Source organism: Schistocerca cancellata, chromosome 3 (assembly GCF_023864275.1).
Source record: "Schistocerca cancellata isolate TAMUIC-IGC-003103 chromosome 3, iqSchCanc2.1, whole genome shotgun sequence".
Taxonomy (NCBI): Eukaryota; Metazoa; Arthropoda; class Insecta; order Orthoptera; family Acrididae; genus Schistocerca; species Schistocerca cancellata.
This window is the reverse complement of record NC_064628.1, coordinates 208,003,985-208,017,260: the sequence shown is the minus strand read 5'-3', so window position 1 is coordinate 208,017,260 and position 13,276 is coordinate 208,003,985. Positions and strand designations below refer to the sequence as shown.

The window sequence follows — 13,276 nt, the reverse complement described above, 5'->3', positions numbered from 1 at the left end:
CACAGGATGGCATTCAGTCTCGCCGTGGGCAGTGGTCGTAGCGTTTTGGATCGTCAGTGTTTATGCCTTTTGATTGTCCATGCACAGTGAAAAGTCGCTCAGTATAAGTGGTCACTAGCTGCAATACCCGGCGAACATATAGCACGGTTGAAAGCATGAGGACTATTCTCCCTATCAGATATATACAGGCATATATTTCATATTGAAACGTACTGTGTGCGTATCTATATTAAATTATTTAATCAAAGATGCGATATATTTTGGTATAGCCCCGAACGAAGAAATTTGAAAGCAAGATTATATCGACGTATGTTTGTGGTGCCATCCTGATCGTATAAACGAATAGTTCTGAAGGTGATACTTGTAATGTTAGTAATCTGGCTTGACCACTGTAAATGTCGTGTGACTAGGGCCTCCCGTCGGGTAGGCCGTTCGCCGGGTGCAAGTCTTTCGATTTGAAGCCACTTCAGCTACTTGCACGTCGATGGGGATGAAATGATAATGATTAGGAGAACCCAACATCCAGTCCCTGAGCAGGGAAACTCATACAGAAATACCCAGAGCTTTACCTTTAAGTTTTTTTGCACGACAGTACTCGCATGTCTTATCCATTTTTCCGAAGACGATTTTTATATGTTCATTGTATTTTTCATGTACTCACAACGGAATGCCTCTAGTTCTAAATTATAGTTTCTACATACTGTAATTCCTTGATGTTCGCTTAGAATGGCAATTCTTTCTCTATTTTGTTTATTTCGCATTTGACGTTCATTCGTTGATTCACGGTTTCTAATTGAATTTACTCTAATTCGCGTCTCTTCGTTAATGTTTGTTTTTTATTTTTCACTTCACCTTTCTCTTATTTGTTGCACTCCTACTCGAACTTTAGTAAGTCGTCTTTCTCTTTCTTCGTTTCTACGTGATTTTTTATATATATATATATATATATATATATATATATATATATATATATATATATATATATATATACCGAAGGCAAGTGTGTGTAAAATACATAAAAATGATTTATTAGTAATAAATAATAATAAAACTAAAAATATTTTGAACTCTCTGAAAAACAACTGAATGTAAAGAAAAAAAAACAATTTTTTGTCGGAATCTATTTATCATAGGAATCCTCACATTTTACTTTTTGGTATTTTTCCTTTGATCCTCTCATGATCGTTCTTAAAATGTGACTGACGAAAACGGACTAAGCTGCGTCTTATACCGACGATCGAAATTTGATATATTCGATTTCGATATTCCACAAGATTCGGATATATTCGATTTCGGAAATAGAAGAAATTTTGCGAGAATTTAGCCTTATAATTATGTTAATTTTTGACAATACTGTTATTGTTTGTAGCCTATGCCAAATGTTATTCAGGAAACAAAAGAAAAATTTGGAGTAGGAATTAAAGTTCAGGGACAAGAAATAAAAACTGTGAGATCTGCCGATGACGCTGTAATTGTGTCAGAGACAGCAAAGGACTTGGGAAGGCAGCTGAACGAAATAAACAGTGTCTTGAAAGGAGGATATAAGATGAACATCAACAAAAGCAAAACAAGGATAATCGATTGTAGTCGATTTTATCAGGTGATGCCGGGGAGGTTATATTAGGAATTGAGACACTTAAAGTAGTAGATGAGTTTTGCTATTTGGGCAGCAAAATAACTGTTTACGATAGAAGTAGAAATCATATAAAGTGTAGACTGGCAATGGAAAGAAAAGCGTTTCTGAAAAAGAGAAATTTGTTAACATCGAGTATACATTTAAGTGTCGGGAAGTCTTTTCTGAAAGTATTTGTATGGAGTGTAGCCATATACAGTATGAATGTGAAACACTGACAATAAACAGTTTAATCAAGAAGACAATAGAAGCTTTCGAAATGTGGTGCTACAGAAGAATGCTGAATATTCGATGGATATGTCACGTTACTAGTGAGAATTAGAATTGGGGTGAAGAGAAAAGGTTTTGTTACTTTCTGGTAAACGTCTGTTCAGATGATACTTCATAAAGAATTCCGAATATGCCTCTGTTCCTCATTGATATATGAAACGACACTCAAAATATTTTAGACGCTATTCGTAACTAAGTGCGGGAGAAAACGATTTTTGGCACCCACACTCACCTCTTATACCCACTGCAATCTAACTCCCTTAGTAACAGGAGGAGGCTGAGGGCTATCTGCCAACACAACCATGAGTGGGTTGCAGTGGGTGGTCATGCAGAAAAGTGTGGCCTTACATACACACATTGTTTTTATTTATTTATTTCATTAACAGTACGGAGTAACCTACCGCTTTGAAATGTAAGGTGGGTCGGATGCTTCTGAACCCAACAGCAAACACTTATCAGTATTACAATGTTATTATTATACAGTTGTTAACGTTCTTTTATGATATAAAGAACATAATTTAAAAATTTCTGTAAGGTTACAGCGAATTGAGTGCTTAACAGGTATTAAAATGGTTCTATACAATTTGTTTCTGCTTGCTGATGCGAATATAATTTATGCATGCACATGTCAAAGAAAAAAGAAAAAGAAAAATGTAATACAATAAGTGTGGTGGAAATAATTTGCAATATGTAGAGGGAAGTGATATACTGTATCTGGTTGTCTAATATAGCCTATTTAGCATATTTCAGGTGAGAAGGTCTCGGTAGAACCTCGAGCTATTCTCATCTGAAATGGTTTGTGCTTATGTATGTGTACTGTGTTTGTGTGTATTGGTATATCACTGGAAGTGTTGCAAGTCAGGACACTGCATGATATCCAGCAGCTGTTTGTTTGTCCTATTGTTGGTAAAAGCGGTATATTGTATGTGGTACATTAGACAGATACACCTGGTATTATACAGATTAAATACTGACTAAGCATTTGACACATGGAATACATGAATATTAGCTTTACATGAGAAATACAGTTCCGTTTGTAAATTTGTTAGTAAACAAGAATGTAGTTCATTGCTACTTGAGTGCATTATTCCTTAAATAGCTTAATACATTACATTCTTAGTTTTACACATAGTTTATACAGAAAATACATTTGATGTAAGAAATTAATCCATTTTAGCTTTAAAGGAAGAAGTGAATGTACTTCTATCTACACATAATAAGAGGAACAATATATTACTGCTTGTGTGCAGTATACTTTAAACGCTATGCAATATGTCGTTGGGGAGTAGGAGCCGCGGAATAAAAATTCTTGGAGCCTTCTCCTCCCAAGCGACGTTACGTTATTACTAGAGTCTTAGTATGTGGTGTCGGCGTTTGTTTTATGATTGTTACTGCCTGTTGTTATTTGTGACTGTGTTGTGGCATGCAGTGTCGTGCGTCGTTGGTTTGGGTCCCTTACGTGTTGATCCCTTCTGAGTCATGTTCACGTAGTGTGTTGGTTCTTTCCTCGGTTTCGGAATCTGTGGTCGTGCTTGTGTCCTCCCATGTGGTTTGTTGTGTTGTTTGTGCTCGTCTACGCCTCCTTCCATATGGGTTTTGGCGCTTGTATTCTTCATGCAGCGTGTTCGATACAATATCGGCTACGCTATTTATTACGTTCCAATCATCGGGATTACGTATTATTCTGGCGATGTCTGTCGTTCTGTAGAGGTCACACTTGTGCAAGCGTGTTGCATAGCAGTGTGACATGTTCTGGTGTCCCAGTTTCTCCGTAAACGCATATTTCATTGTTAGTTAGTCCCGTGCGGTTTAAATGTACCGGATAAGGCCCGTGGCCTCTCAGGAAATGGATCATCCCCCGGCTTGGGTCGACATGTTTCAGTTGTAATCTTTCGCGTACGTCAGGAAAGATGAGTATACTCGGCGACCCTTGTCGGATGCGTCCCCCTCTCTCGGCCATGTTTGAATCCGCCATTGTTTCATTTGTGTTTTGTTCATAATGTTGGTTCCTGTAATTTCGGTGACCTTATCAAGACTGTCCGTCTTAAGCGAGTGAAGTGCAGTTCTACACCGTACTGTTATGTCTACAGGGTGAAAAGTATTTAAACCGACAAACTCTGGGAGTTTGTAGGGGACATCAAAACAAATATTTTTCCCTAATGTCATTTTTTCATATGAGGATTATTTAAACCGGTGGAGGCCGTATTAAGCTCTTCAATTGTAGGCAACTGCTGTCCACAGTGTAGTAGTGCATTGTCTCTGTTTACTAATGGAGCGATACGCCTGGAGTGAGTACACTGATATGGTTGGTGCGTACTACGAAGCGCACCACAACGGACGAGCTGCACAGCGGGTTTATCAACAACAATATCCTAATCGCCGTATCCCGCATCATACGACATTTGCTGCTGTGTACCAACGTCTGCGTGAGACCGGGTCATTTAGCAGATTACCTGGACAGGGACGCCGTCGCACGGTAAGAACGCTGCAATTTGAGGAAGCTGTCTTGCAGCATGTGGAGCGGGATCCTTCTATCAGCACTCGTCCAATTCCACGTAACATGGGGACGAATCAGACGAATGTAAGAACAGTCCTTCGAGAGCAGTTGCTACATCCATTCCACTTACAGAGTGTCCACAACATGGAACCAGTTAATTATGCACCCAGAGCACAATTTTCGTAGTGGTACCTAGAACAGTGTAAAATGCATCCCACATTTCCATCCTCTGTGCTGTTTACCGATGAAGCAACGTTCGGGCGTGATGGAGTCTTCAACATGCACAATTCGCATGTTTGGAGTGAGGATAACCGCATGCCACAGTTACTAGCGCTCATCAAGTTCGATTCTTCGTTAATGTGTGGGTCGGGGATTGTTTAATTGGGCCACCTAGACCATTGAGTGGCAGGCAATATTACAATTTTCTCGCCAGAGCTGCTGGAAGACGTCCCGCTCCCTACAAGACAACGCATGTGGTTCCAACATGACGGGGCGCCGGCACATTTCAGTCGTCGTGTGCGTCGATTCCTGGACCGACGGTTCCCAGAAACGTGGATTGGCGGAGGTGGTCCTGTACCATGGCCTGCTCGATCCCCAGATATGTCCCCTCTGGATTTTTTTGTGTGGGGAGAGATGCGCAACCTTTTTTACGCAACTGCTGTTGCATCAGAACAGGATCTGGTTGCCCGGATAGTAGCACCAGCTGGAACAATTCAGGATACTCCTAGAGTTTTTGCCCGTGTCGGGCAGAACATGATCCGACGGTGTAACCTTGGTTTACATGTCAATGGAGGCATTTTTGAAAATCTACTGTAATTGAAATTGGGTTGTCTTAATGTGTTGTCTCTTGGTCATAAAAAATGGAAAAGTGTTTATTGATTTGATTAATTTGCCGCCAGAGAAATCTTCCCCTACCGGTTTAAATAATCCTCATAGGAAAAATGACATTAGGGAAAAATATTTGTTTTGATGTCCCCTACAACCTCCCAAAGTTTGTCGGTTTAAATACTTTTCACCCTGAATAGGACAGGTCCTATTCGTCCAGTTGTATCATCATTCACTGCTCCATCTTCCAAAGCAGCTAGTAAACTCGTAACCTCCCAACAAAAAAATTCCGAAACCTCCCTACAGTAAAAATATGATTATTTATATCATTCACATTCAGCGTAAACTCCCTCAGATAAATTCCGTAATTTTGGAACAATAAAATGTGACTAATCTCCTATTAAAAAAAATGTGACTCATAGATAACCTTTGAATAATTGACTGTGAATTTGAACTGGTAAATTTTGGACGTCAGCAGTGCTGCGTCATGGCCCTGAAAGATCATTCTGAATAAGTTGATATTTCTTACCTCCATAAGCTCCTGGATAACGCGTATGTATCTGCTCCTATAAGAAATTTTCTGGCACAGCCCTGTGCAATGCTGGCCGATAGATTTGTCATGTATAAAAAGAAACAACTGATTTTTTTTACAATAATCGGGATGACCATGGATTGGAGGAATTAGTAAGTTCTTTAAATTGAGATGAATGATTATCAAAAGTAAATTTTTTATAAGAAAGATTATTATTAAGAGATTTTTAAAAATATTTACACGGGGCTAGACATAACAATAGTACATATGCGCGAGGCTGCTTTTACCTTATACTACAACGCTCAGGCTCTGCCATCGCTCCCCACGACCGGCCCAGCCAACTCCACACACACGACTGCTAGCTACTACTACTACAACTGCTACACAGTTCCTACTGCTCTTCCTGCATACAACACTGCTCTTTGGTCTGAGACTCTCTTATAGCTAACATATCACAGGCAGCGCAAGAGCAATCCATCGAAATTACATCTGCTCGAGTGCGCTAGCAACAAATTTCTTAATCATGGACCTCTTACAAACTGGATGTCCTAATTAAGGGCAAAACTAAATTCAAACCAAAGCATTGTATTTCAAACTCCGTGGACCTAGTAAATAAGTAAAAAGGTATATATGTCTCACACAGTGATAAATTAGTATCCTTTGATGTCAGCAGTTTATATTCTAACATACCAGTGGTAGAATGCTTTGATACTCTGAGAGCTGATGCACAAGTCTAATGTCATTCCTGTGGAACTGAATGACTTGAGACCGGCCACGCAGACATGCCTGGCTCAGAACTATTTCCAGTTCCAAGGGACTCTTTATAAACAGTTAGATGGCTTAGCAATGGGTTCCCCTCTGAGTCCACTAATGGCTGGAATATTTATGGACCATTTGGAACAAAATTTTCTAAAAAAAGAACACTCGAGTTACCTCTGTTTGGGATACAAAATGTGAGCGAGCGCGAGCACGCACCTGAAGACGACGCAGCCGCTGCCGGCCGGAGGCGCCGTCCACAGGACCTGCACCTCGGCCTTGGGCGAGGTGGAGGTCTGTGTGACGGTGTTGGGGCAGCGGTCGCTGAAGCGCGTGAGCGCGTCGCCGTACAGCGAGAAGGCGCCCGCGCCGTGCGGCCCGCGGCCGTGATGGCGGTAGCGCGGCGGCTCGGCCGGCGGCTGCTCGTCGCCGCCCGCCAGCGACGCCTCGCCGCCCGCCTCCGCCGTCAGCATGAAGCCCGTGAAGCGCGACGGCGGCCGCAGCTGCCGCGACGCCTGCAGCTTCACTGCCGGCACACAGCGCAACCCCTCACTCGCCGTCTCTCTCTCTCTGTACAGAGTCAAGTCTAGCAAAAGACAGCACTGCACTGGTTAAACCAAGTCGATCGAACAACGTATACAGAATATGTCGAACTGAGGCCAATACGACCAGACCACTGGTTTAATTGTTACGGTGTGGAAGCGCTGTAATAAAAACACTGAGATGACGAAAGTTATGGGATGGATACAGGGTGTTACAAAAAGGTATGGCCAAACTTTTAGGAAACATTCCTCACACACAACGAAAGAAAATATGTTATGTGGACATGTGTCCGGAACCGCTTACTTTCCATGTTAGAGGTTGAGCGCCCATAAACCCCAACACACACACACACATGTTAGAGCCCATTTTATTTCTTCTCTTCAAATCACATTAATCATGGAATGGAAACACACAGCAACAAAACGTACCAGCGTGACTTCACACACTTTCTTACAGGAAATCCTCCGTCGCATGGAATCCCTGATGCGCTGATGCAGCCCTGGAGAATGGCGTATTGTATCACAGCCGTCCACAATACCAGCACGAAGAGTCTCTACATTTGGTACCGGGGTTGCGTAGACAAAAGCTTTAAAATGCCCCCATAGATGAAAGTCAAGAGGGTTGAGGTCAGGAGAGCGTGGAGGCCATGGAATGAGTCCGCCTCCGCCGGCCGCGGTGGTCTAGCGGTTCTGGCGCTGCAGTCCGGAACCGCGGGACTGCTACGGTCGCAGGTTCGAGTCCTGCCTCGGGCGTGGGTGTGTGTGATGGCCTTAGGTTAGTTAGGTTTAAGTAGTTCTAAGATCTAGGGGACTTATGACCTAAGATGTTGAGTCTCATAGTGCTCAGAGCCATTTGAACCATTTTGAGTCCGCCTCTACCAATCCATCGGTCACTGAATCTGTTGTTGAGAACCGTACGAACACTTCGACTGAAATGTGCAGGAGCTCCATCGTGCATGAACCACATGTTGTGTCGTACTTGTAAAGGCACATGTTCTAGCAGCACATGTAGAGTATCCCGTATGAAATCATGATAACGTGCTCCATTGAGCGTAGGTGGAAGAACATGGGGCCCAATCAAGACATCACCAACAATGCCTGCCCAAACGTTCACAGAAAATCTGTGTTGATGACGTGATTGCACAATTGCGTGCGGATTCTCGTCAGCCCACACATGTTGATTGTGAAAATTTACAATTTGATCACGTTGGAATGAAGCCTCATCCGTAAAGAGAACATTTGCACTGAAATGAGGACTGACACATTGTTGGATGAACCATTCGCAGAAGTGTACTCGTGGAGGCCAATCAGCTGCTGATAGTCCCTGCACACGCTGTACGTGGTACGGAAACAACTGGTTCTCCCGTAGCACTCTCCTTACAGTGACGTGGTCAACGTTACCTTGTACACCAGCAACTTCTCTGACGCTGACATTAGGGTTATCGTCAACTGCACGAAGAATTGCCTCGTCCATTGCAGGTGTTCTCGTCGTTCTAGGTCTTCCCCAGTCGCGAGTCATAGGCTGGAATGTTCCGTGCTCCCTAAGACGCCGATCAATTGCTTCGAACGTCTTCCTGTCGGGACACCTTCGTTCTGGAAATCTGTCTCGATACAAACGTACCGCGCCGCGGCTATTGCCCCGTGATAATCCATACATCAAATGGGCATCTGCCAACTCCGCATTTGTAAACATTGCACTGAATGTAAAACCACGTTCGTGATGAACACTAACCTGTTGATGCTACGTACTGATGTGCTTGATGCTAGTACTGTAGAGCAATGAGTCGCATGTCAACACAAGCACCGAAGTCAACATTACCTTCCTTCAATTGGGCCAACTGGCGGTGAATGGAGGAAGTACAGTACATACTGACGAAACTAAAATGAGCTCTAACATGGAAATTAAGCGTTTCCGGACATGTCCACATAACATCTCTTCTTTATTTGTGTGTGAGGAATTTTTCCTGAAAGTTTGGCCATACCTTTTTGTAACACTCTGTATACAGGGTGTCCGAAAAGACTTTCCCTGATTACATAAATTGATAACTCAGGCTAGAAGTAAGATACAAATATGAAACTTGTGTCGAATTGTTTACAATCTCAAAGTTTTTTTTCTGTTTCAGGTTCGCAGTACGTAAGTAGTGGATGAGGTGCAGTGCCCAAGAAGCCATGTTAACCAATCAGGAGAAGACACAGTGTGTCCTGTGGTACCATGAGACACGATCACCAACCACAGTGCAGAGACACTTCCAGACAACATTTGGAAGGAATCCACCTCATGTCAAGAGCATTAAACCCTGGTATGAGAAGTTCAAGAACACAGGATCGGTTGCTGACCTTCCGAGGTCTGGTCGACCAAAAACCTCAGCAGACAGAGTGGAAGCTGTAAGGCAGTCTTTTCTGTGAAGTCCAAAGAAATCGGTGCGCAGGGCCTCACGTGAATTACAGATGACAAAAAGCTCTCTCCATGACATTTTACACACATGTTTATTGTTTCGTGCATACAGAGTGCAAATCGTTCAGGCCTTATCGCCCAATGCCAGTACACGTCGATATGACTTTGCGGTCCAAATGCTATCACGTATTGAGGACGATGATGGTTATCTCAGACGAATTGCCTTTTCCGACGAAGCGACCTTTTTTGTCAGTGGAGTAGTGAATCGCCATAATGTGCGCATTTGGGATTCATAACCCCCTGGCAAGGTCATGGAGTGCACCAGAAGCAGTCCAAAGGTGAATGTTTGGTGCGCGCTATTGCACGATCAAATTATTGGGCCATTCTTCTTCGCTGAGGCTACCATCACATCTGCAGTGTATTTGGACATGTTGCAACTGTATGCTGTTCCTCAGCTGCTTCGCTATCACCCCGATGTCTTGTTTCAGCAAGACGGTGCACCGCCTCATTGGGGTTTGGACGTCTGTGCCTATCTCGAAATGACCTTTCCTGGGTGATGGATTGGTCGTGATGGGCCAACGGTTTGGCCTCCACGCTCTCCTAACATAACCCCATTAGACTTCTTTTTATGGGGTTATATCAAGGACGAGGTCTACCGAACACGTGTACCAGATCTTGAAACCCTGCGGCAACGGATAACCACAGCCGTTGAATCGACCCCTCCAGTGATGTTGGCTAATGCGTGGACGGAAATTGAATATCGCCTAGATGTGCTACGTGCTACCAAGGGTGCACATGTGGAAGTTTACTGATGTGTCAAAAAAACTTTGATAGTTTGTAAACAATTAGACACCAGTCTCATGTTTGTATCTTACTTCTAGCCTGAGTTATCAATTTATGTAATCACGGAAAGACTTTTCGGACACCATGTACATATATACAGGTGACGGTAGTATAGCGTACACGAGGTATAAAAAGGTAGTGCGTTGGCGGAGCTGACGTTTGTATTCGGGTGATTCATGTGAAAAGGTTTCCGACGAGAAGTAACAGACTTTGTACGCGGAACAATAGTTGGAGCGGGATGCACGGGGCATTATACTTTGGAAATCGTTGGGGAATTTACACTCCTGGCCATTACAATTGCTACACAAAGAAGAGATGCAGATGATAAACGGGTATTCATTGGACAAATATATTATACTAGAACTGACATGTGATTACATTTTCACGCGATTTGGGTGCATCGATCCTGAGATATCAGTACCCAGAACAACCACCCCTGGCTGTAGTGACTGGCGTATTGTGACGAGCCAGTTGCTCGGCCACCATTGACCAGAGTTTTCAATTGGTGAGAGACCTGGAGAATGTGCTGACCAGGGCAGCAGTCGAACAGTTTCTATATCCAGAAAGGCCCGTACAGGACCTGCAACATGCGGTCGTGCATTACCCTGCTGAAATGTAGGGTTTCGCAGGGATCGAATGAAGGGTAGAGCCACGAGTCGTAACACATCTGAAATGTAACGTCCACTGTTCAAAGCGCCGTCAATGCGAACAAGAGGTGACCGAGACGTGTAATACCATCACGCCGGGTGATACGCCAGTATGGCGATGACGAATACACGCTTCCGACGTGCGTTAACCGCGATGTCGCCAAACACGGATGCGACCATCATGATGCTGTAAACAGAACCCGGATTCACCCGAAAAAATGCCTTTTGGCCATTCGTGCATCCAGGTTCGTCGTTGAGTACACCATCGCAGACGCTCCTGTCTGTGATGCAGCGTCAAGGGTACGAGGTACGAGGCCGTTGGGATCGAGCACGGCGTCCCGTATTACCCTCCTGAACCCACCGATTCCATATTCTGCTAAACAGTCATCGGATCTCGACCAACGCGAGCAGCAATGTCGCGATACGATAAACCGCAATCGCGATAGGTTACATTCCGACGTTTATCAATGTCGGAAACGTGATGGTACGCATTTCTGCTCCTTACACGAGGCATCACAACGTTTCACCAGGCAACGTTTGTGTATGAGAAATCTGTTGGAAACTTTCCTCATGTCAGCACGTTGTAGTTATCGCCACCGGCGCCAACCTTGTGTGAAAGTTCTGGAAAGCTAATCATTTGCATATCACAGCTTCTTCTTCCTGTCGGTTAAATTTCGCGTCTGTAGCACGTCATCTTCGTGGTGTAGCAATTTCAATGGCCAGTAGTGTAGTATTCCGAGATCCACAGCGTCAAGAGTGCGCCGAGAATACCAAATTTCAGGTATTACCTCTCACCACAGACAACGCAGTGGCCGCCGGCCTGCAGTCGAACGAGAGCAGCGGCGTTTATGTAGAGCTGCAAGTGCTGGCGCTCAACCAACACTGCGTGAAATAACCGCAGCAATCAAAGCGAGACGCTCGACGAACGTATCAGTTACGACAGTGCAGTGAAATTTGGCGTTATTGAGCTGTGGAAGAAGACGATCGACTCGAGTGGCTGCTAACAGCACGACACCGCCTGTGGCGCATCTCCTCGTCTCGTGACCACATCGGTTGGACCCTAGGCGACTGAAAACCGTGCCCTTGCCGAATAAGTCCCAATTTACGCTGGTAAGAGCTGATGGTAGCTTCGACTGTGGCGCAGACCCATCGAAACCGTGGACGCATGTTGTCAACAAGGGACTGTACAAGCTGGTGGTGGCTTCGTAATGGTGTAAGCTGTATTTACATGGAATGGAATGGGTCATCTGCTCACACTGAACTGATCATTGACTGGAAACGGTTATGTTCAGCTATCTGGAGACCATCTGAAGCCATTCATGGACTTAATATTCTCCAGCAGCAATGTCGTGTCACCATTGTTCGTGGTAATCTGGCCACCCAGAACGCCTGACTTGAATCCCATGGAACATATATGAGACATAATCGATTGGTAACTTCGTGCATAAAATCCTGCAACGACATCACTTTCGCGATTATGGACGACTATGGAGGCATCATGGCTCAATATTTCTGCTGGACACTTCCAGAGACATTTTGGATTCATGCCACGTCGACCTGCTGCACTGCACCGGTCTAAAGGATGTTCGACACGGGTATTAGGAGGGGGACCATGACTTCTGTCACCTCAGTGTGTGTCTGTAAAGGCCACGCGCGGAATGGCGGTTTGGGGCTTTTTCCTGGTACTCGGTTCTCATTTCAGCTAGGAGCACGGAGTAGAAAGTTTTCGGTTTAGCTCGGGCCAGTGGCCTTTTGTATAACCTTTCGAACATCTGTTTTACTGTAGTTACTTTACAATATATGAAGCAAAGTTTGAACGACAAACCAGAGCTGGCGTCCAGGCAAGTGGTACCAACTGATTAATTCCTTTGGCAAAGGTTTTAATTTGGCTGAAATTAATGCTCAGCTAATGGCATCTTTTGAATGTGCTCCGTTCGGATTTTACGGGCAAGAACACTCAATCCTAAACAACCACGGACTCAGGCGAGACCGATGGTTCAATTTTGCTCCACCGGTGTATCAGACTTTGGTCTAAGATATATTTTCATTCTTAAAAAAAATCTTGCTTTGTTTGGATTTTACGTGCAAAAGCGTGTTTTTCTTGGAGGTTTCTGAAGCACATCACTTCTATACTTTAAACTTGTACAAATCGGATCAAACTTTTCACGAAGCTAGATAAATGGATAAAGTCAAAACGAAACTTTTTTTATCCGATAGTCTTTATCACTTTGTCGAGATACGATGGTGAAAAGTCGAACTAAATGTAGCACCTAAGAGTCGTTCTTATGTGAGCTGAATGTAACAAACCGTTTAAAGTGAATCAAATAAATAAAAAA

The 13,276-nt window shown here is 43.8% G+C and overlaps 1 protein-coding gene across 1 annotated transcript in view; it reads right to left on the bottom strand.

Moving 5' to 3' along the window:
• Positions 1 to 13,276, bottom strand: part of LOC126176226 (spondin-1-like) — a 499,217-nt gene that overhangs the window by 302,624 nt on the left and 183,317 nt on the right. The window contains exon 3 of the mRNA XM_049923370.1: positions 6,733 to 7,039. Coding sequence (XP_049779327.1) covers positions 6,733 to 7,039 — 307 coding nt within the window. The remainder of the gene's footprint in view (positions 1 to 6,732; positions 7,040 to 13,276) is intronic.